This window comes from Corylus avellana, chromosome ca3 (genome assembly GCF_901000735.1).
Source record: "Corylus avellana chromosome ca3, CavTom2PMs-1.0".
NCBI classification, from domain to species: Eukaryota; Viridiplantae; Streptophyta; class Magnoliopsida; order Fagales; family Betulaceae; genus Corylus; species Corylus avellana.
The window spans coordinates 1885272-1908222 of NC_081543.1; the positions used below are offsets into that span (position 1 = coordinate 1885272).

The following is a 22951-nucleotide window of genomic DNA, read 5'->3' on the forward strand; positions in this document are numbered from 1 at the left end:
ATAAATATAAAAATATATATATTAGTTTATATTTATAAATATACATATCTGATTATATATATATATGTATATACATATATATAGCATTCTGACGTGGCGGTTTGCCACGTCAGAAAATTCTGACGTGGCGGTCTGCCACGTCAGAAATTTTCTGACGTGGCAAATTTTGCAACGTCAGAAATTTTCTGACGTGGCAAATTTTGCAACGTCAGAAATTATATCATTTTTAAATTTTTCAAATTTGTAATATTTTTCTGACGCTCCAACATTTAAAACGTCAGAATTTTCTGACGTGTCTGAACAGACACGTCAGAAAATTCTGACGTGTTACTATTCACACGTCAGGAAAAATTTTCCTGACGTTTTATATATAACACGACAGAAAATTGCTGAGGTGGCAAAAAAATTACACTGTAGCACACGTCAGAAAACCCCTTTTTTTTTGTAGTGTCTTTTCATTGATTGTAACGATGAGGGGGCAGAGTTTTTAGAAGCCCATGTGAATTTCCCACTCCATGAAATTCTAAGGCAACCTGAAGTTTATGTGCTTGATCAACTCCTTCCTCAGGAGTATCATTCCAATAACTTGGAAGCCCAGTTGGCTGTTCAGGTTAACTTCTTTAGCTGTGAAGGAATGGCAATTGGTATGTTATAATCTTTTCTAGATTTATTTTATTCCTTATATTTAATTCAACTCCGTTTGTTTTGACGTCAACGTAAAATATTTTTAAAAAAATATTTTTCGGTGTTTGGCCTGTACAAAAAATGAGTTATGACAAAAAAAAAAAAAAGAAAAAAAAGAAGGCAGACGACTTCTAGCAAAGGTTCGGCAAATTCCTGCGATTTGAAAAGGAGAAGCTCAAATTCGAAAAATTATTTACGGAAAACAATCTTACAGAAATTAAAGAAGTTTTTTTTCGTCAAATTAGAAATATTTTGAGTTTCACTATGATTTGTAGTCACACCTAACATTAGAAAATAAGAAAAATATTTTTAAAAAAATTATTTTACATTGAAACGAACAAAGCGTTAGTCTATGTTTTTACTTGTTTACCACTCATAACCTCTCTAAAAATACATGGGATTGTAGCTCTACCGCTTTAGAGCATGTCTGTGATTGTATTAGAGAAATAGAACTTTTAAGTTAAAAAACTTTTTTGCCAAAACGGCGATTTTGCCATTTTTAGGCTTTTTAGACCTTTAAAAACACTTTTTTTTTTTTTTTTACCAAATGTGTATTTTTTTTTCTTTAAACAAACTTTTTAAATGTTAAACGCATTTTTAAGCTCCTCAAACGCACATCCAAACATACCCTTATTAGTTTCTCTCTTTTCTCTTTGATATTAATTCCATAGTCTATCTCTACAGGTACATGCATGTTTCACAAGATTGTTGATGGAGCCACATTCTCATCATTTGTGAACATGTGGGCTGCCATTGCTAGGAATTCTGGGGATTCTGTGTCTCCCATCTTTCCAGGGCCACAGCTCTTCCCTCAAAGGGATATATCAGCCTTGGTGCCAAGATTTGAAGTCCCAAAAGCCAAGTGCATTACAAAAAGATTTGTCTTCCCGGGCTCAATGATTTCTTCACTCAAGGAAAAAGTATGTAATAATAATAGTAGTGTAATAATTAGTCCAACCCGCAATGAACTGGTGTCTGCACTAATCTGGAGATGCTTGATGGAAGTGTCTAGAGCAAAATCAGGGCAATCAAGTCCGTCTATTATGACACATGCGGTAAATCTACGTCCGAGAATTGATCCTCCCCTGCCACTGGGAATCTTTCTTGGCTGGCAATTGCACCAGCACCGTCGACTGATCAGCGGCAGGATTTGGTAAATGCAATCAGAAATGCAGTGAAGAAGATAGACAAGGATTACACGAGGGAGATGCGAGGGGGAAATGGGATTTCCTTGATGAGTGATTTTCTTGAGCAACTTGGAGAATTGGTGCCAGAAAATGTGGAAATATACAGGTTTGTTAGTTGGGCTAACTTGCAAAATTATGAAGCTGATTTTGGGTGGGGAAAGCCTGTTTGGGAAAGTACTGCTGGGTTTCCGTTCAAGAATGTCATAATCTTCATTGAAACAAGAGTCGGCCATGGTCTTGAAGCTTGGGTGAGCTTGGATGGGCATGACATGACCTTTTTCGAGAACAACCTACAGCTGTGTTCATTTGTTTCCTCGATTGATCAGAATGTTTAATTAATTTCCAATGTTTTAATTACCAATTAGTTTAAGTGTTTTTTTCCCCTCTTTCTTAATGTGTTATGTGCTCGTAACGAAAATGATTAAGATCTCCTACAATTTCAAATAAATTGTAAATTTTCAAATTACAGAATTTAGGTTATTTCTAAGCATTCAAACGCCTAAAAAATGTGCATATAGTAAAAACGTGGCATGTTATCAAGGCATCAAAAAAAAAAAAATCCTCGCAAAAAGCTTCTTCACTTTTCCCGAAGAATTCTTATTCAGAAAACCAAAAAATAGTTTTTGGATCAAAGTTTTTTATAACATATAGAACAAGAGAATCTATTGAAAATATACTCTATTCTTAATGGTAACATATAACATTTTTAATATGTGGCATTTCTGAAGTGTTTCGATGTTTAGAAATTGCCTAAATTTTGTAATTTGAGAGTTTTACAATTTCTTTGAAATTGTAAAGGATTCTAATCCGAGTTTTGTTAAAATAATCTTTAAATAGATTATAATGAGATAAGATCCAAACTGATAAGAACTCTAATTTTGAAATAATGATAAAATTAATCCTAATTATTCATCATAATCTTAAACTAACCTAATTCTTATATTAAAGATTACTCTATAACTACTAGGAAGGACAGAAGAACATATCCCCTACTCGGATCATATCAATATTAAAGATTATTTTAGTGCCAAATCGTTAACCAAGAGGACCCACAAAAAAGGATTATGAGAATTAATTAAAGTTCTTCGATACTTTGGTCAGAATTTACTTTGGAGAAAGAATTAGGTCGAAGAAGAAAAGTGTTTCGCTAAAATTGAACATAGACCTGAATGACCTTAATTAATCGTTCCCTTTCATTTTTTAAGAGGTTAATGGGTTGTGGGCCCTACTTTGTTGGACATATAGATTCGTCATTTCTTGAGAATAATAGAATGTCAGTAGTCTAGGAAGGACCGGCCGAAATATAGTGGATGCGGCTTCTTTTTATGCCATTTGCCCTCCTTTTTCTTAATCAAGCTAGGGTCAGCCAGCCTAATTAATCAGGTTGGGTTCGGCCAGCTGGCCGGTCTAGTTAGCTGGGCCAGGCCAGCCTAGATCAGGTTGGCTTGGGCTGGTTGACGGGTTTGGAGAAGCCCGTTTATACGAAATTTCTTGTGAAATTGCAAAACTGGTTGCACTAAGGATGGGATCTAGCTGTTCCGTCAAGGAGTCCTCTATCATACCTTCCGGTTAATTAAACGAGTGAGTTAATCTATTAAGACCCACACGCCAGTTCTTCAATGTTACATGATTTCATGGATGGGCAAACTTTGTTTTGTAATTATCGTTTTGGATCTCTAAATTGTTGGTGATATTGCATTATTGCTAAAAAATTTGTTGTAGGAGATTGATACAAGAGTAGAGGATTGCCCAAGGTGGAATCTCCTTTGGGAGTACCTAAGTAATATTGTTTGTCGGTGCTTGGATTTGTTGTTGTTGTTTTTATTTTATATTTTATTTTTTGGTTTTTCCCCTAAACAAATTGGGAAAGGAATTTAGGATCAAAATACCGAAAAAATGATACGTTCTCTAACAATAAACCCGAAATGAAAAATACAATGTAGAAAATACAACCAAAGAGTAAGAAATGTGCTAAAAAATGACATGATTCTCTCTAGAGGACCGCAAAAAAGGGTAACTCAAACAAAGCCAAGGAGCATGGGAAGGGACACAAACTTCAAAAAGTGATCGGAAGGTGATTGCTAATACCTATTTGAAATTAAAAGACAACTAGGGCGGGCTAACTGAGAACATAGTGTTTGAGATACTAGAATACTCTAACAAACATATTTAGTTTGTGTCATGTGTCTGTGCACACAAAACATAACTTGAGAATGTCAAGCGTTCTTAATTACTGATGTGACACTCTGAACTTGCACCTTATGCCATACTTGTTTGAATGATCTTACTTACCGTTTGAACAGACGATGTATATCTTTATGAATTTATCATTTAAAAAGTCTTTGATTTAGGAATCCTTGTTCTTAAGAATTAAGAGTTTTTAATTGCAATAATTAGGGATTCCAATTCCTCAATTATTAGGCATCATTCATGATTTAATCCGAAGAATTGAGTTAAAAGAATTGCAAAATAATTGTCGATGGTCGGTTAGCTACTTTCCTAGGTAGGTGTTGTTGTCGTCCTTAGTGAAATGAACAACACCTAATCTCTCTTAAGCCTGAGAATTGAAATTTTTTAGATATGTCGTCATACGTACTTTCATATGAATTAATTATTATTTTCTCAATTTACTCCTAATAACCAAATTATCTTTCTGAATTTTTTGTTTTGGACTGTTCTTTTAAGTTGAGTTTCTAAATGTGAAAAACTGTCGAAAACAACTAAATAAATTAACATAAAAATAAAAAATAAAAAATAAATCAAAGTACAAATTCAATTTATATATTTTAAACGATAATTAATTATATAATATTTAATTGCTTCATTCATTTTGTTACTTATATTATAATTCAATATTGTTTCAACTCTTTCTTTTAACCTTGTCTCCCCTTAACCCATGTGATTGAATTGAATATACACAGGTGCATGCATATATATATAGTGCATACATGATAAGATCAACGTCACCTACCAGATCCATCGTATCGATCACTTTGCTTCTCTTCTTTATTTATTTGTCGGGGCCAATAAATAGGAAACAGATAGAGAAGCAATGTGCCAAAATAAAGTATTTATTTATACACTCGGTTCATATTATTCATGTTTATCTTACTTACCATTCGACCGCTATCGATCGTGCTTTAACTGTAGATCGAGCTTTTTAGAAAAGAAAAGAAGCATAAACATTCCATCAGTTGATTAGCTTCTGATTAAGAGAGATGGTGATGATGAATATTGTTGAATTAATCTCCATGAAAATAATTAAACATACATACATCATCTCCAACACCCCATGACGTTTGAAACCATTAGCTTTAATTTCCTTCCTAGCTAGACCAGCTTGCACCAACCCACTTGTGTTCCTGTATATCATCCCTTGTATCAAGAATGTGTTAGGTGAACACCGGCCAATTAAGGATAAACACAAAGTCATTTCCCCCCCCCCACTTTTTTTTTTTTTACTTGAAAAACCCTTGATAACCATGAGACCTAATCCAATTAAAACCACATGCAGCGACAATAAGAAATTCAATATCAAAAATGAAATACAAAATAGCAAAGAGAAAATCACTTAAAATTCAAAGTTTCAATATACCAAAATTTCAAATAAAATTTTTTCTCTAAGTAAAGACAAGAATACAATTTTTTTTTTTGCAGGGACAAATGACAATTTTGTTTCGATCTCTTCTTTTCTCTCATTGTCAATGCCAAGAAGAAAGAAGCAATCTCTCCTAGCACTCTTGTGCAGTGCCTCTAAGAAGGAACTGCATCCTCTACATTTCAAATGGTTCATTATATTTGAAGGGTAAATTTGTCATTTTACTTATCCTAATTGTAAGAAACTGGCTCTTCTCTAGTTCATTTGAGCTAGAGATTAGGATTCAAATTCCTCCGAGAACAAAGAAAAACAATCTCTCTCTTGCAACCCCATACGCGCTAATTATCTATTCAATAATATGGCTACACGTAGAAAACCATAAAAGGCCTAACTTATGCAGAGCTGCTATTGCTAGATTTCCCTCGCAACCCCCTCTCTTTTCCATTCCCTTTTTTCTAAAAGAAAATCAACATATTTTCAAAACTACTTTATTTTTCCTCTCACAAAAGTTAACGTTAATTTTAATTTATTTTTATATTAAATCAATCACTTTTTATCACTCAATCAAAATTTTTTCATAAAAGGAATAATGTTGGCTATTCTCGGAGACCAAAACCAAGTTGGAGTAGTAGTAAAGGTACTAGTGGTAGGATTCATTGACTTGATGGGCGACAGAAATTTTCTCAAAACCGGTCTGGAGGAAATATCCTAAAACTCATGTAAAATAATGCAAGTGTTTCTAAACATTTAAAATGCACATTAAATTCTTAACCTCATTAATATCAGTTTATTAATTTAGACTAAATTTAATGTACCTTTTAAATGTTTACAGACACTTGACACTATTTTACATGAGTTATAAGATATTTTCTCCGGACTGGTTTGAAGGAAATTTCTGTCCATTGATGAGTGAAAGACACTTTCTTTTTTTTCTTCTTTTAAGAGGGTGAGACACCCTAGCTCAACAAGAACATGCTTGCAAATGGGAACTAGGCGCAGCCGCAAGCTGCATAGTTAACCTTGAAATTTGATGGGAGGTATCCACATCATGCATGTCACTATAAAATTCTGCAAGCTCTTTGGAAAAGAAGCTTAAGCAGTGGTTCAGTGGGTTAATCAGCTTCTGAAATCTGAATAGAAGAGATGGCGATGATGAATGTTGAAATAATCTCAAAGGAAATCATTAAACCATCATCTCCAACACCCCATCACCTTCGAACCCACAAACTCTCCTTCCTAGACCAATTTCCACCCACCACTTATATTCCTATCATCCTTTTTTATCATGCCAATAATGCCCATGACGACGTTGATCATCATGTCCAAAAATCTAATCGTCTTAAAAAGTCCCTAATACAAACCCTCAACCGCTTCTACCCTTTGTCTGGAACCGTCAAAGAAGACCACTCCATCGACTGCAACGATGAGGGGGTCGAGTTTTACGAAGCTAAAGTTGCCTGTAAGTTATCACGAGTTCTCCAACACTTCAACATGGAAATCTTGAACCAGTTTCTGCCATTTCAACCCTATGGAAGCCATGAAGTTCTCTTAGCTGTCAAATATAATATCTTTGAATGTGGCGGAGTAGCCGTTGGTGTGTGTGTTTCACACAGGATCGCTGATGGAGCTTCAGCCACAACATTTCTTGGCGCCTGGAGCGCCACATCCCGTGGAGATGAAGATCATGTCTGTCCAAAATTTGATGCGGCCACGTACTTCCCACCGAAAGATATATCTTGGGGGAAGGGAGACATTGGGGTGACCAAGGAGAAGATCGCAACAAGAAGATTGGTGTTCGACAAATCAAGCATAGCTGCTCTGAAAGAAAAGGCTTCCTCAACGCGCGTTTTGGCGGTTACAGCGTTCATATGGAAACGTCTGATGGCGATATCCAAATCAAAACCCGCACCAGCGAGAGTGCATGTTGCAATTCATGCGGTGAACTTACGCCCCAGGATGGTGCCTCCCATGCCAACGCATTCATTTGGGAATCTTTGGTACTTCGCCGCGGCTGTATTATCACCGCACGATCAGCTTTATGGTGGTGATGATCACGATAGTAATCGTGCGCTGGCGATGAAGCTAAGTAAGGCAATAAAAGGAATCAACGGTGATTACGTGAAGAAACTACAAAGCGACGCGATTCCGAATTCGCTGACAAAGGCAGTGGAGATGTCGTCAAAGGGTGACGTGGAGTCGTATAGGTTTACAAGTTGGTGCAGGTTTGGTCTTTATGAAGCTGATTTTGGGTGGGGGGAGCCTACCTGGGTGGGCTGTCCCAGTATGCCTTTCAAGAATCTCGTGGTGTTGACGAGTACAAGAGATGGGCATGGAATTGAGGCATTTGTGAACATATTAGAGGAAGACGCTGTCGTTTTTGATAGCGATGAAGAACTCCTTCCGTTTGTTTCTTGGGAAATAGCTGACTACTGAGTGCAAGGGCCAAACATATTCGATCTCTTTTCCTTTGTGTATCTCCAGGTTAGTTTCTTGGGGTTTACTTGAATAAAGTACGTACTTTAATATCCTTATTGTGCTGACTAACAATCTCCTGTTAGAGCCTTGTTCATTAACATAAATCCCAAGAAAAAAATGAAGTGACCCCAAATCTTTGAAGCAAACTTTCAATTGAATTAGACATTTTCTCTGTGAATTGTCCATATAAGAAATTAAGAATGCATTTTTACAAATCGATCAATTTGTCTTATGAGCTAGTCGGGAGAAGTAGCTAGCTAGCCTGAGAGAGGATGTGCGAATGCTCGTGGGCTTCACCATTTGGGTTGCATGTATTTATAGCCATAATCAAGGCCCGATTATTGGTGAAAACCCTTGGCAACTTAGCAGGCTTTTTGGGTGATCCATAAGCCTCAATTAATGTCTTTTCATCTTGGAAATAAACCCATTTACATTCCACAATGTTCATGTCACGTGTGGGAGGAACACGAGTCCATGTGTCGTTCTTCATAGCAATTTCACTAGATCAGGTGGGCTAATAGCAATAGCATCACATCACTGAAGGTATTTCACTAGATCAGGTGGGCTCGTAGCACTATCATCACATCACTGAGGTAATTTCACTAGATCAGGTGGGCTCTGTTACGCACCGGCTTAAATATTAAGTCAATAAGTGAAATAATTGACTTAAATAATACTAATTGTAGACTACATATCAATCTTCATTCATTTAGACTACCTACTTTTCTTTTTCTTTTCTTTTTTTTTTTTTTTTTTTTTTTATAAATTATAGACTAGCTACCTACTTATTCAAAGAAAATACTAGTTGTATTACATTATTCGTAAGCCATTAAATAATACTGAATAATCAATTTCAGTTGTAGTCCTCCTATTGGCTCTCGGACTTGTTCGAACAGACATCTTATAATTAGTGTAGTACTACAACTAGCTAGTTGATTCCTTGCTCCGAGTCACAATCAGATTCCTTTCCAATTGAAACAAAAGTATATGGCCTGCTTCGACAACATATGATATAGTTTTGCTGACCACCTTACCCCAACATGCTAAATAAAAACGATAATAACTTAATTAATTTAATCAACATTAGTATTAATTGCTTAGCTCGCTTTCCAGCATTATAATAACTCTCTTCACGTGCAGACAATAATGACGGCCCTATATATATATATATATAGTTGAAAGGCTTAAAGCCTAATTGATATTAAAAATTTTAAAAGCAATTTTTTTATGTTTTTACTCTAAAAATGGCAAAATGCACTTTTGTCAAAAACTTAAACATGAAGTTTTGTTGAAAAGCTTGTTTTGATTTTAAAAACTATATTTTTTAACGTGTTAAATCTATCACTTATCCTAAAAGCTTAAACTGATAGAAAATGTAAATTTAATCATTTAACATTACTTTAATACTTCTCCCTCACCTGTAAGCTCAAATTCTCTTTTAATAGGTGGGGCTCAACACGTGAAATATTTAATTTAAATTGGAGTAAATTTGACAAAGTCAATGTTCAAACTCATGACTTTTAGCTCTAATATCATGTTAAATTAATCACTTATCCTCAAAAGCTTAAGCTAATACGAAAAAAGTAAATTTAATCACTTAATCATTATTTCAACACAGCACAACCCCAAACATGCTTGCACTTGGTGCATGAAACATGCATGCTATGAGAGAACTTTAACCTACACTTACGTTTGATAATATTTTCGAGAGGAATTGATCACTTTAATTAGGCCATATATATATATATATACTCCTAATTGAGTTTCATGAGTACTAGTTCTGAAAGCAAAAAATATGGACAGGGTGAAGGTTGATATAAAAGCCAGAGAGACCATCAAACCATCATCACCAACACCCTACAACCTCAAAATCTTCAATCTCTCCCTCCTCGACCAGATTGCCCCTCCAGTCTACGTGCCAAGGATTTTTTACTACGCAAACAATGGCACTAAACCAAACCTCAAATCCCATGAACGAATTAAGCTGCTAAAGGAATCCCTTTAATTCCCAGGCCTTGACTCAAATCTATCCTCTTGCTGGAAGGGTCACAGATAATCTTTTCATTGAGTGTAATGAGGGGGCAGAGTTTTTAGAAGCCCATGTGAATTTCCCACTCCATGAAATTCTAAGGCAACCTGAAGTTTATGTGCTTGATCAACTCCTTCCTCAGGAGTATCATTCCAATAACTTGGAAGCCCAGTTGGCTGTTCAGGTTAACTTCTTTAGCTGTGAAGGAATGGCAATTGGTATGTTATAATCTTTTCTAGATTTATTTTATTCCTTATATTTAATTCAACTCCGTTTGTTTTGACGTCAACGTAAAATATTTTTAAAAAAATATTTTTCGGTGTTTGGCCTGTACAAAAAATGAGTTATGACAAAAAAAAAGAAAAAAAGAAAAGAAGGCAGACGACTTCTAGCAAAGGTTCGGCAAATTCCTGCGATTTGAAAAGGAGAAGCTCAAATTCGAAAAATTGTTTACGGAAAACAATCTTACAGAAATTAAAGAAGTTTTTTTTTTTCGTCAAATTAGAAATATTTTGAGTTTCACTATGATTTGTAGTCACACCTAACATTAGAAAATAAGAAAAATATTTTTTAAAAAATTATTTTACATTGAAACGAACAAAGCATTAATCTATGTTTTTACTTGTTTATCACTCATAGCCTCTCTAAAAATACATGAGATTGTAGCCCTACCGCTTTAGAGCATGTTTGTGATTGTATTAGAGAAATAGAACTTTTAAGTTAAAAAACGTTTTTGCCAAAACGGCGATTTTGTCATTTTTAGGCTTTTTAGACCTTTAAAAACACCTTTTTTTTTTTTTTTTTTTACCAAATGTGTATTTTTTTTCTTTAAACAAACTTTTTAAATGTTAAACGCATTTTTAAACTCCTCAAACGCACATCCAAACATACTCTTATTAGTTTCTCTCTTTTCTCTTTGATATTAATTCCATAGTCTATTTCTACAGGTACATGCATGTTTCACAAGATTGTTGATGGAGCCACATTCTCATCATTTGTCAACATGTGGGCTGCCATTGCTAGGAATTCTGGGGATTCTGACATTCTGTGTCTCCCATCTTTCCAGGGCCACAGCTCTTCCCTCAAAGGGATATATCAGCCTTGGTGCGAAGATTTGAAGTCCCAAAAGCCAAGTGCATTACAAAAAGATTTGTCTTCCCGGGCTCAATGATTTCTTCACTCAAGGAAAAAGTATGTATTAATAATAATAGTGTAATAATTAGTCCAACCCGCAATGAACTGGTGTCTGCACTAATCTGGAGATGCTTAATTGATGGAAGTGTCTAGAGCAAAATCAGGGCAATCAAGTCCGTCTATTATGACACATGCGGTAAATCTACGTCCGAGAATTGATCCTCCCCTGCCACACTCTGCTTCTGGGAATCTTTCTTGGCTGGCAATTGCACCAGCACCGTCGACAGATCAGCTGCAGGATTTGGTAAATGCAATCAGAAATGCAGTGAAGAAGATAGACAAGGATTACACGAGGGAGATGCGAGGGGGAAATGGGATTTCCTTGATGAGTGATTTTCTTGAGCAAATTGGAGAATTGGTGCCAGAAAATGTGGAAATATACAGGTTTGTTAGTTGGGCTAACTTGCAAAATTATGAAGCTGATTTTGGGTGGGGAAAGCCTGTTTGGGAAAGTACTGCTGGGTTTCCGTTCAAGAATGTCATAATCTTCATTGAAACAAGAGTCGGCCATGGTCTTGAAGCTTGGGTGAGCTTGGATGGGCATGACATGACCATTTTCGAGAACAACCTACAGCTGTGTTCATTTGTTTCCTCGATTGATCAGAATGTTTAATTAATTTCCAATGTTTTAATTACCAATTAGTTTAAGTGTTTTTTTCCCCTCTTTCTTAATGTGTTATGTGCTCGTAACGAAAAGGATTAAGATCTCCTACAATTTCAAATAAATTGTAAATTTTCAAATTACAGAATTTAAGTTATTTCTAAGCATTCAAACGCCTAAAAAATGTGCATATAACAAAAACGTGGCATGTTATCAAGGCATCAAAAAAAAAAAATCCTCGCAAAAAGCTTCTTCACTTTTCCAGAAGAATTCTTATTCAGAAAACCAAAAAATAGCTTTTGGATCAAAGTTTTTTATAACATATAGAACAAGAATCTATTGAAAATATACTCGATTCTTAATGGTAACATATAACATTTTTAATATGTGGCATTTTTGAAGCGTTTCGATGTTTAGAAATTGCCTAAATTTTGTAATTTGAGAGTTTTACAAAGGATTCTAATCCGAGTTTTGTTAAAATAATCTTTAAATAGACTATAATGAAATAAGATCCAAACTGATAAGAACTCTAATTTTGAAATAATGATAAAATTAATCCTAATTATTCATCATAATCTTAAACTAACCTAATTCTTATATTAAAGATTACTCTATAACTACTAGGAAGGACAGAAGAACATATCCCCTACTCGGATCATATCAATATTAAAGATTATTTTAGTGCCAAATCGTTAACCAAGAGGACCCACAAAAAAGGATTATGAGAATTAATTAAAGTTCTTCGATACTTCGGTCAGAATTTACTTTGGAGAAAGAATTAGGTCGAAGAAGAAAAGTGTTTCGCTAAAATTGAACATAGACCTGAATGACCGTAATTAATCGTTCCCTTTCATTTTTTAAGAGGTTAATGGGTTGTGGCCTCTACTTTGTTGGACATATAGATTCGTCATTTCTTGAGAATAATAGAATGTCAGTAGTCTAGGAAGGACCGGCCGAAATATAGGGAGTGTTTGTTAAACAACACCCCACCACACCGCATTGTTCATAAACCACGGCACTGTTCATGGATTAAAAAAAAGAAAAAAATAATAATAATAATTGGTATAGAAAAATGAAAAAGTAGTATTAGGAAGTAAAAAATTTTGTTTTGTAGTATTTTTTTATTTGAATAGTAATAAAAAGTAAATGATTGGATATAAAAAGTGAGTGATTTGATATAAAAGTAAGAATATTTTTTTGGGAAAAAAATAAAGTGATTAGTGTGGTGGATGTGGGGGAATGTGGGGTAATATTGTTTGTCTGTGTTTGGATTTGTTGTTGTTGTTTTTATTTTATATTTTATTTTTTTGGTTTTTCCCCTAAACAAATTGGGAAAGGAATTTAGGATCAAAATACCGAAAAAGGGATATTTCTCTAACAATAAATCCAAAATGAAAAATACAGTGTAGCAAATACAACCAAAGAGTAAGAAATGTGTTAAAAAATGACATGATTCTCTCTAGAGGACCGCAAAAAAGGGTAACTCAAACAAGCCGAGGAGCATGGGAAGGGACACAAACTTCAAAAAGTGATCGGAAGGTGATTGCTAATACCTATTTGAAATTAAAAGACAACTAGAGCGGGCTAACTGAGAATACTCCAACAAACACATTTAGCTTGTATCATGTGTCTGTGCACACAAAACACAAGCTGAAAGTGTCACGCGTTCTTAATTACTGATGTGACACTCCTGACTTGCGCCCTATGCCATACCCATTTGAATGATCCTACTTACCGTTTAAACAGACGATGTACATCTTTATGAATTTGTCATTTAAAAAATCTTTGATTTAGGAATCCTTGTTCTTTAGAATTAGGAGTTTTTAATTGAAATAATTAGGGACTCCAATGAATTTGTCATTTAAAAAGTCTTTGATTTAGGAATCCTTATTCTTAAGAATTAGGAGTTTTTAATTGAAATAATTAGGGATTCCAATTCCTCAATTATTAGGCATCATTCATGATTTAATCCGAAGAATTGAGTTAAAAGAATTGCAAAATAATTGTCGATGGTCGGTTAGCTACTTTCCTAGGTAGGTGTTGTTGTCGTCCTTAGTGAAATGAACAACACCTAATCTCTCTTAAGCCTGAGAATTGAATCAGCAACCCTCACCGCATGATGATGGTGGATGATGGTGGATGATGGCTGAATCAAGAGCAGAATATATATGTGCTGATACCAATTCATTGTTGTGAGGATTTAGTCCCAAAGAATATGCTTATATAGAACATAACGAACAACATAGAATTCTCTTGAGATATTATATGTACACTTTGTAGCGTCTAGGACTCAAAGGCAGCCCAATGTAATCTCACAATTATGTGTTTTGTCTTTTCTCTTTGTTCACACAAGAGACGGCAACAATAATTAATCCTCATATAAAATGCTTTTCTTTTATTTTTTATTTTTATTATTTTTTTTTTTTTACATGTCCACACAAGAGAAGGGGGATGAAGAATTCGAACTAGTGACCTTCTCTTCATTAGGCGTGGTCCACAGCCGATTAAATTACCCTTGAGAACAAATGCTTTTCTTTTAGGCCAGGAAATTATATAAAGAAAATCCACAACTTTATGTTCATATTGGTCACTTACTGTAGCTCTCAATGTCTTCGGAACAAGAATCATATTCATTTACTTTGGTAGATTTTTCTTGTCAGAGACATTAGAATTTGTAGATTCTTTATGAATATAACATGCAATTCTAGGAATCAGCTCCATTAGTGTATGTATCCTAAGAAACCAATATTGAATATTCTATATATAAAGTTCCCGCTTCTATATTATTATTTTAAAAAGATTATTCAAGTTACAATTTGAGCGGTTTTCTAAAATCACTAAACTAAATATGTGACTTAACACCCATGAGCATCTTTATAATATACGCATTCAATGACAATCTACTCACTCAACATGGAATTAACTTTCAGAATAATCTAGTAACACCATGTGGCCGGCAACGAGTACCTTAATGATTTGAGTGGAAGAGATTGTCAACGTTTCGAAAAGTTAGTTTTACATTGAATTGGTGGATTATAAGTCTCTTACATTGGTTATTTATTAGGTGATTTTAGAAAGTTTTAATTATAATTTGGCTAGCTAGTCCTTATAAACTGTTAAAGCAAACGTGGTTAATCAGTGCTTTCACTTAGTCGTTACATTTTTCAATCAATTCAATTGGTTAAATGAGCCACCTGCTAATTGAAAGCACCTACCAAAAGATCACATTAACGAAACTGATCATGAGGGTATGACTCAATGAACTTGTTCATTGTAGTATATATATAGATTTAAAGAGGTGAAAAAGGGATGAATAGTTTCTCACCAACTGTTCATGTTCAACCAAAAACCGTGGTTGTTGCACTACTGCTTGGGGGCTCCTAACGGAGTCTTTTTGCACTTATATACCGTTTTGTGCGGCCCTTAAAGAAGTTTGGAATCTTTTTCGAACCATTGCCTTGTATTTGTGTTTTCCTCTGTATTAACTTTTCCGTTTGAGTCTTCTTGTTGAGGAATCCACCCCGCTTTGTTTGTTTGTTTTCTTGTAACACTTGTTCCATTATTGAATAAAAAATTCTTTTTTAAAAAAAAAGAGGTGAAAAATGGATGAACATGTAGAGAGTGGGACAATTTGATCCGAAGAAGACATTCACCTTTTAAGATTCTCATCTTATTATTGCGTATTAAATATGTTGGCGTCCTGCGCATGGAATGGAAAAGTGGGACAAGAAGTAAACATCCAAATCCCTTGGAGAGGGACAGATTATAATTGGTCGATATGATTATATTAATGTGTCTTGGTGGAAGTGAGACACCCATGTGTCTTCTGTTCCCAGCTAGAATTGCTATACCTTGTAATTATCACCAATGCCTCTATATATATCATCCTTATTCGATCAAATAGTCTTTCAGAGCCTTGTTGAATATTTCTTAATTAGATCAAAGGGAAAGAGGCAAGGATAGATTCCAAGTAATGGCTCAAAAATACTTGTCAAATGAGGTCTACAACAATGAAAACTGTGATGCAGAGAGTGCAGATGATCTCTGTATTTCAGCCATGGCTTACTATCCTTTCCCATATATGCCTATGTTAGAGGACAATGATTCTACCTGGATCGATATCCTCTCCTTCCCAGATGAAACAAGAGATCATAAGAAGCTGAGGCGAACTATAACAACTTTTGCTGATCATGAAAGCAAAGATAGTTGTTGTATTGGCCGCAGCAGCAGCAGCAGCAGCTTGAGTAGCATGCCAGGGCAGAATTTCCGGGATCATATATCCACTTATAATCAAAGATATCTTGCAGCTGAAGCTGTTGAAGAGGCTGCTGCAGCAGCAGCCATGATCAATGCTGAGGAAGAAGATGGAAGTGCTGATGGGATGAAGCTTGTTCGACTTCTCATTGCTTGTGCTGAAGCTGTGGCTTGTCGTGACAGATCACACGCCTCTGTTTTACTCTCTGAGCTTCGAGCAAATGCTTTGGTTCATGGCTCTTCCTTTCAGCGTGTGGCTTCTTGCTTTGTCCAGGGCCTTGCTGGTAGGCTGGTCCAACCATTTGGAGCAGTCGGTTTTGCAGCACCCATTATGAACATAATGGATGTTTCCACAGAGAAAAAAGAAGAGGCCTTTAGCCTTGTTTATGAAAATTGCCCAAATATTAAATTTGGTCACTTTGTTGCCAACGCAACAATATTGGAAGCCTTTGAACGAAAGAGTTTTTTTCATGTGGTGGATTTGGGGATGACCCTTGGTTTGGCACACGGCCATCAGTGGCGTGGGCTGATCGACGGCCTTGCCAACCGAGGCAGCGGTCAGCCGCTCTGCCACCTTCGAATAACCAGCGTCGGTCTTTCCATTGACCGATTCCAGATCATCGGAGATGAGCTCAAGAGTTATGCAAAAAGAATGGGGATAAAATTTGAGTTCTCTGTGGTGAAATGCAACTTGGAAAATCTGCAGCCTCAAGACATCAAAGTGTTTGAGGGTGAAGTTCTAGTTGTGAATAGCATCCTCCAGTTGCATTGTGTAGTCAAGGAAAGTCGAGGAGCTCTTAATTCAGTCCTGCAGTTAATTTACAAGTTCTCACCAAGGCTTTTGGTTCTGGTTGAGCAGGATTCAAGCCATAATGGGCCTTTCTTTCTTGGGAGATTCATGGAAGCACTGCACTACTACTCTGCAATTTTCGACTCCCTAGACACCATGCTACCTAAATATGATACAAAGCGTGCCAAGACGGAACAATTCTACTTTGCTGAGGAGATTAAGAACATTGTGAGCTGTGAGGGGCCAGCAAGAGTGGAAAGGCATGAGAAGGTGGACCAGTGGCGCAGGAGGCTGAGCAGGGCAGGATTTCAGGCTGCACCCATTAAGCAGATGGCTCAGGCCAAGCAATGGCTTGGCGAAAATAAGGCCTTTGAAGGTTACACCATTATGGAAGACAAGGGTTCCTTGGTGCTTGGCTGGAAATCCAGGCCAATTGTCGCAGTTTCTTGCTGGAAGTGCTAATTAACTCGCAAACAATTTCCAATAAACAGATCCAACATCATGGGCACAGATGTGTGGTTATGCAACTAAATAATTTGTATCACAAATACAATCAGTGAGTGAAAAACACAGCATTTGGAGTGAAAAATAAGTGATTTGAGTTTGAACTACTTAAAGCTGTTCAGGGTGACTGGACAAATGAAATAAGAGTAGCATCGGCGGTTTGCTTTGCATATAGGCCCGGTTCATGAATTGTAGATACAGGCAAACTTCAATTTGTTTTATTTTTTAATGACCAAAACTGACTGTAATTGGCTCTCTTTTTTTCTGAATCCTTTTGTAATATTGTCAAATAATACAAGTGAGGAAGTAGGGTTTGCATATATTTTCTAGCAAAATCTACAACAGAGAATATTTTCTTTTCCTGTGCAAAAATAGTACAACATTAAGGGGAAAAAATAACCCAGAAAAAGAAGTAGATGTAAATTCTAACATCAGCGCTACCAAACGGTTGTCTCCACATCACTCCAGCCAATTGTAAGTATTCATGCATCATAAGTCATAGCTAACATGTTCTGATTTATGATGTTAGTATTGAGGTGCAATAATGCCATTTTGTTCACTTGGACGGCTCTTACCTTGTAGGAGTACAATTTCGAATACAATAAAAGGCTTTGACTTCTTTTACTAGACACCAATTGATTTTTATATGAGATGGTCAAATGCTCGATCCACCACATGATATCAGAGCTATAATCATGGGTACGAGTTGCAGGAAACTCATGTTGAGAGAGGGATTGTTGAGGTGTAACAATGTCTTGCTATGCTCACTTAAACGGCTCTTAGAATATGTTTTACGATTTGCAATTTCGAATGCCATAAAAAGCTTTGACTATAAATAACTTTTCTCTATGCACATAAAATCACTATGATCAACTTCAATTCTTGGTTTCTTTGTCTAAAGGGTCTTCATATGCACCACTAAAGCAAGTGATTTGTCATCGCTTCAACCCTTATTTACCTTAAGACCAGCTACCATATTTCTACCAAAAAAATGTGCTATTCGTTAAAGTAATGGTTAAGTGATTAAATTTACATCTTCCTACTAAGTTAAGCTTTTGGAATAACTAGTAATTTAACACTCTTTGTTATGAGATGATTTGGTATGGATTCAAAATTCTTAAATATATATTTTTTTAATTTTTTATTTAACTTTGACCATTCGATCGTGTCCTTTCGCGCTTTTAAAATACGGTTTTAACTCATGCATGTTGCTTGATGAGTTCTTTTATATTACTCAATTGAAGGGACAATGTCTGCACTTCCTATATCCATTTCTGAAAAGTTAAATAGAAAATGAGGAAATTAGACGTTTAACTTTTCATAGTCATTGGTGGTAAAGTTACCCTTTAATCAACCAATTGAAAAACAAATAGCATGACTTTAACCCAAAAAAAAAAAAAAAAACTTTCCTAGCTATATGGCAACATAAATTGTTGTTTAGCTGCTATAAATTGAGGCTTAATACAAGACATTCAAACAACAAAAGTAATTTTACAGAAGGGAGGAGTTTTGTGGCTATAAAGGTTAATTATGAAAATATTTGTTTTAATAATAATGATGGTGTTGGCCATCCTTGTTCAAGCTGCGGTGCAAGCAAACAACCCCTCGTTTTCTGATAATCTCTTTCTGAATCATTCCCCCTCGCTCGCTTCTTTTCCGCGTTCTCCTCCAATTATCTCCTTCTCTCCATATCATGATCCTAAATTTCAAAGTAACCCTTCAAACTTACGAAATAATCCCAAGGGGAAAGAAAATCTTGGTTCAAAAAATACTCAAGATGAAGAAAAACTTCCTGGTTCAGAACTAACATATTCAGAAAGAGTATGTTTGGATCATTGCAGAAAAATCATAACATACCGACGGCTTTCTGATCCCTTCCTCAAGCTGGAATATCTTACTTGTGTTAGAGATTGCTTGCGATATTGAATTTGGTCGGTACAAATATCTTACATACCGACGGCTTTCTGATCCCTCTCTCTACTTTTATTTTCTCAAAACATATATTATACAATGCTCACAAGATCAATTATTTTATCTCTATTACTTTCACTAAAAGAGTCGTGACCATATCCATTTTATCTTCAATTTTAATTCCTTGTTGAAAAAAGAATCATAAAACTAATTAATACTTTTTTCGGTACAAAAATAATCCTAGAATGTGGAAAAAGAAATTAAACGACGAATTTGAGACATAAATCCCAATAATCTCTGCCTTGAACTAAATTTTTTTCATTTCTCGAAATGTTTTATTCAAAATTAGGGTAATTTATGTTATGTTTTACAACAATATTGTACTCTAAATAAATATATTAAGATCTAACATAATTAACCACAAGAAATGGGATTGAAATTGTGTACGTGTGTGTGTGTGTGTTTTTTTTTTTTTACCTCACTAATTAATGTTACTTATGCATGCAATATCATGACCTGCAGGCCCATGAAGATAAATCCGGCTGCTATCATTCGCCTAGTGTGCTATTTCCTGTTTTTTTTCCCTATTTTTTGTTGGCTTCCTTTTTGTTGTTTTTTTTTTTGTTTCTCTGTATTTGTTTTTTCCTTCCTTTTTTTCCCTGTACATTTTTCCTTTCTGTTTTTGTTGCTTGTAATAAGGCTATGTCGTCTCTTTTGATCTGCCTGCTTGATACTCTGTGGGGTATTTGCTTTTGGTCCAGACCTTTGGTTGTTGTTGTGAACGATATCCCGGCTTTCGGGTTGAGGATGATGAGTTTCGGTTTGGGGGTTTTTTGATCTTAGGGCCGAGAAATAAGAGCTACCCATGCATTGGATTGAGTTTGCAATGAATGGTTATTGACACGAAACACATTTCCACCATACGGCAGTAGATCTACACTTTCCTATTGAGGAATGCATAAGTATAAGAGTGTGATTGGTCCCATGAATTCTCATGTCAAAATGTGTTTTTAAACAAAATTACTCAAAGTGTTTTGTTTAAGAGTGTCTTTGAAAAAAAAAAAAAGGAAATCCACATTTTCAAACCATAGATAAGATGTGCTTTTTAAAATCGCAAAAACAAATGCGTAAGTTTGGAGGCCATTGTTTAATTGCTATATATGATATTATGTAAATTGAGCTTGAACATAAATAAACAATGAAGTATGTAACATGAAAATCTTTTGGATATATATGTTCCATGAAAATCTTATATTGTTTGCAGTGTCATTCTTCTTCCGATAGCCATTACATTCTACATCACTTGGGGTTTCATTCATTTTTGTGAATGGTTTCTTCTCCCCAATCTATAATCATCTAGGGATGATAAAGGGATCAATATTTTTGGTGAGTAAATTTACTTGTTCTGTGTTTTAGTAGTTTTTTGAGGATTGGGACGACTTGAACCTTTAATAGTTATAACCGGCTAAGATCAATTTGATTGGGTTCTACTACATCAAATAGTCAGGATATATACGACTTCAAGTCAATGCTAATTCATCTGAAGAAGGCAAATATTCTTCAATCTTTACCGAGATGGAGGGAAAAATAGTTTTAACTCTTATTACAGGGAGTGCTTGTTTAACCAAGTCAATTGAGTTGAACATTTCATGCCATGTGCTATTATTTTAGTTTTCAACATGTGCATAATTTGGATAACCTGCATGCAGGTCTTGGATTCGTGACCTCCATCACTTTCATATTCTTAGTTGGTATTTTCATGTCATCGTGGTTGGGTGCTTCTGTTCTTACGACTCTTGAGGAATGGTTCACTAAGAAAATGCCACTTGTAAGCTACATCTATGCTGCCTCTAAGCAAATTAGTGCTGCAATATCGCCTGGTAAATATACATATCAATATATTTACGCTCTTGGCAATTTGGGTTTTGAAACTCATACTCACTCATCTGGGCATTACCTTAAAGATCAGAGCTCTAATGCCTTCAAGGAAGTAGCTATCATAAGGCACCATTGCGTTGGAGAATATGCGTTTGGATTTATCACGTCTACAGTTATTCTTCAGAGAAGCCTGGGCGATGAAGAACTCTGCTGTGTTTATGTGCCCACCAACCACCTTTATCTAGGAGATATTTTTCTCATTAATTCGAATGACATAATTAGGCCCAGTCAGTCAGTTCGAGAAGGAATTGGTATGATTTTAAGCATGGAAATCGACTTTTTTTGTTTTTTGTTTTTTGTTTTTTTTTTTCTCTCTTTCTAATATGAATTGTTGAGAACAGTTTTCCGAGGAGTAACGTGGCACAATTCCTATGGGGAGTTGTGATGTCCGAGGATTCGCCGGGCTACAAAATAACAAAAAATAAGATAAGAGCTGTCGGTGGTATGCCGGCAGAGATAGCTCGGATGCCTAAGTTAGTGATATGGTAAGAAAGAGTGCGTAAGCTCAATGAGAATTCAAGAAAGAGAGAATTGATTACCGAATAATGAGTTGGAGCTCCCCTTTTATAGGTGTTTGCTCGCATAGTAGGCCCCACTTTCTTGAGGATCCACGTGTGCCATGTTGGCAGAGTGGATTGTGGAGGGAGGCCACGTGTGTGAATAACACATTCCAGAGTGTTCCTCGAGAACGTGTGTTTTGTTTAGGTAACGGGTTATCATCTAAAGGACTGAGGAATCCTCGGTGGACCGCTCTTTTAGTCGGTTGGACCAACTAAGTCTTGGCCTGAGCCTAGTCCTTAGTGTTAGGGATGGACACACCCTTGAATTAATGATCGTGCAAACTCTACAGAATAATAATAATAGAATAATAAATACAAAAGATCAACACACAGTATTTACGTGGTTCGGCAGTGGGTATACATCCACGGGACTAACTTTGATCAATCCACTATAAACAACTTATTATAGTGGTGTTTACTCAAGTTATGAAAAACTTGAGTTAATAAAGCAGTAAAATACTACAGAGAGAAACAACCTCTGTTGAAACTAATATACACTCTCAGTGGTGTATTAAAACACTCTTTTCTTAACTCTCTCTTTGGAGTATAACTGAAGCTCTCCTCTCTCGGCTTCTCTTCACGTGTGTTATTGTTGATCATCATCGATCATCATTTGAGACATAAGGCCCCTTGACTATTTATAGCCAAAGTTAGAATCATCTAGATGATGAACTTAGCTCCCAAGTTAGAACCATCTAAATGAATGAACTTGGCTTCCAAGTTAGAACCATTTAGATGATGAAGACAAATTGAGAACCTTCTAGATGAATGGAGAACTCTCTAGATACATCTTTGTAGAGAACCTTCTAGATGGATGGAGAACCATCTAAATAAATCTTTGAAAATAACTTTCTAGATGGATGGATAACCATCTAAATAAATCTTTGTAGAGAACCTTCTAGATGGATGGAGAACTATCTAGATAAATCTTTGTAGGACTTGCTCCATTTTGTTTAATCAAAATCTCATCTTAAGTAAGGAAAAACCTTGTCGGCAGCCAACACTTAGTGGGCTTAGACCTCGGACCAGGCCTAATGGTCTGTTAGGCCCAATGTGGCCGATCCATGACCCAACATAAATCTTTAACTAAAACGGGTTTGATTGTCATGGGAGGTGCAGAAATTGTCATCTCCGGAGGCATGTCAGTACCTCAAATACTGACTACAGCTGATGCCCGGCCCAGTCCAGCTACAAGGATTGGCGACTATGGAGCAGTGAAAGTATAA

General features: G+C 35.7%; 4 protein-coding genes and 1 pseudogene across 4 annotated transcripts; all 5 read left to right on the top strand.

Annotated features, from left to right (window-relative positions):
* Positions 1-6612: 6612 nt before the first annotated feature.
* Positions 6613-7992, top strand: LOC132176734 (stemmadenine O-acetyltransferase-like). The gene has a single exon (XM_059589020.1). The coding sequence runs from the start codon at positions 6613-6615 to the stop codon at positions 7900-7902; it is 1290 nt and encodes a 429-aa protein (XP_059445003.1). The 3' UTR covers positions 7903-7992.
* Positions 7993-9739: 1747 nt separating this feature from the next.
* Positions 9740-11144, top strand: LOC132173504 (salutaridinol 7-O-acetyltransferase-like). The gene is made up of 3 exons (XM_059585020.1): positions 9740-9859; positions 9957-10191; positions 10921-11144. Exons 1-3 carry the CDS (start codon positions 9740-9742, stop codon positions 11142-11144), a joined length of 579 nt encoding a protein of 192 aa, XP_059441003.1.
* Positions 11145-11246: 102 nt separating this feature from the next.
* Positions 11247-11780, top strand: LOC132173505 (stemmadenine O-acetyltransferase-like). Its single transcript, XM_059585021.1, has one exon. The coding sequence runs from the start codon at positions 11247-11249 to the stop codon at positions 11778-11780; it is 534 nt and encodes a 177-aa protein (XP_059441004.1).
* A 3961-nt stretch (positions 11781-15741) lies between these two features.
* LOC132173569 (GRAS family protein RAD1-like) lies at positions 15742-17274 on the top strand. The gene has a single exon (XM_059585085.1). It carries the CDS (start codon positions 15742-15744, stop codon positions 17272-17274), a length of 1533 nt encoding a protein of 510 aa, XP_059441068.1.
* A 1599-nt stretch (positions 17275-18873) lies between these two features.
* LOC132173506 (protein LIKE COV 3-like) lies at positions 18874-22951 on the top strand (annotated as a pseudogene).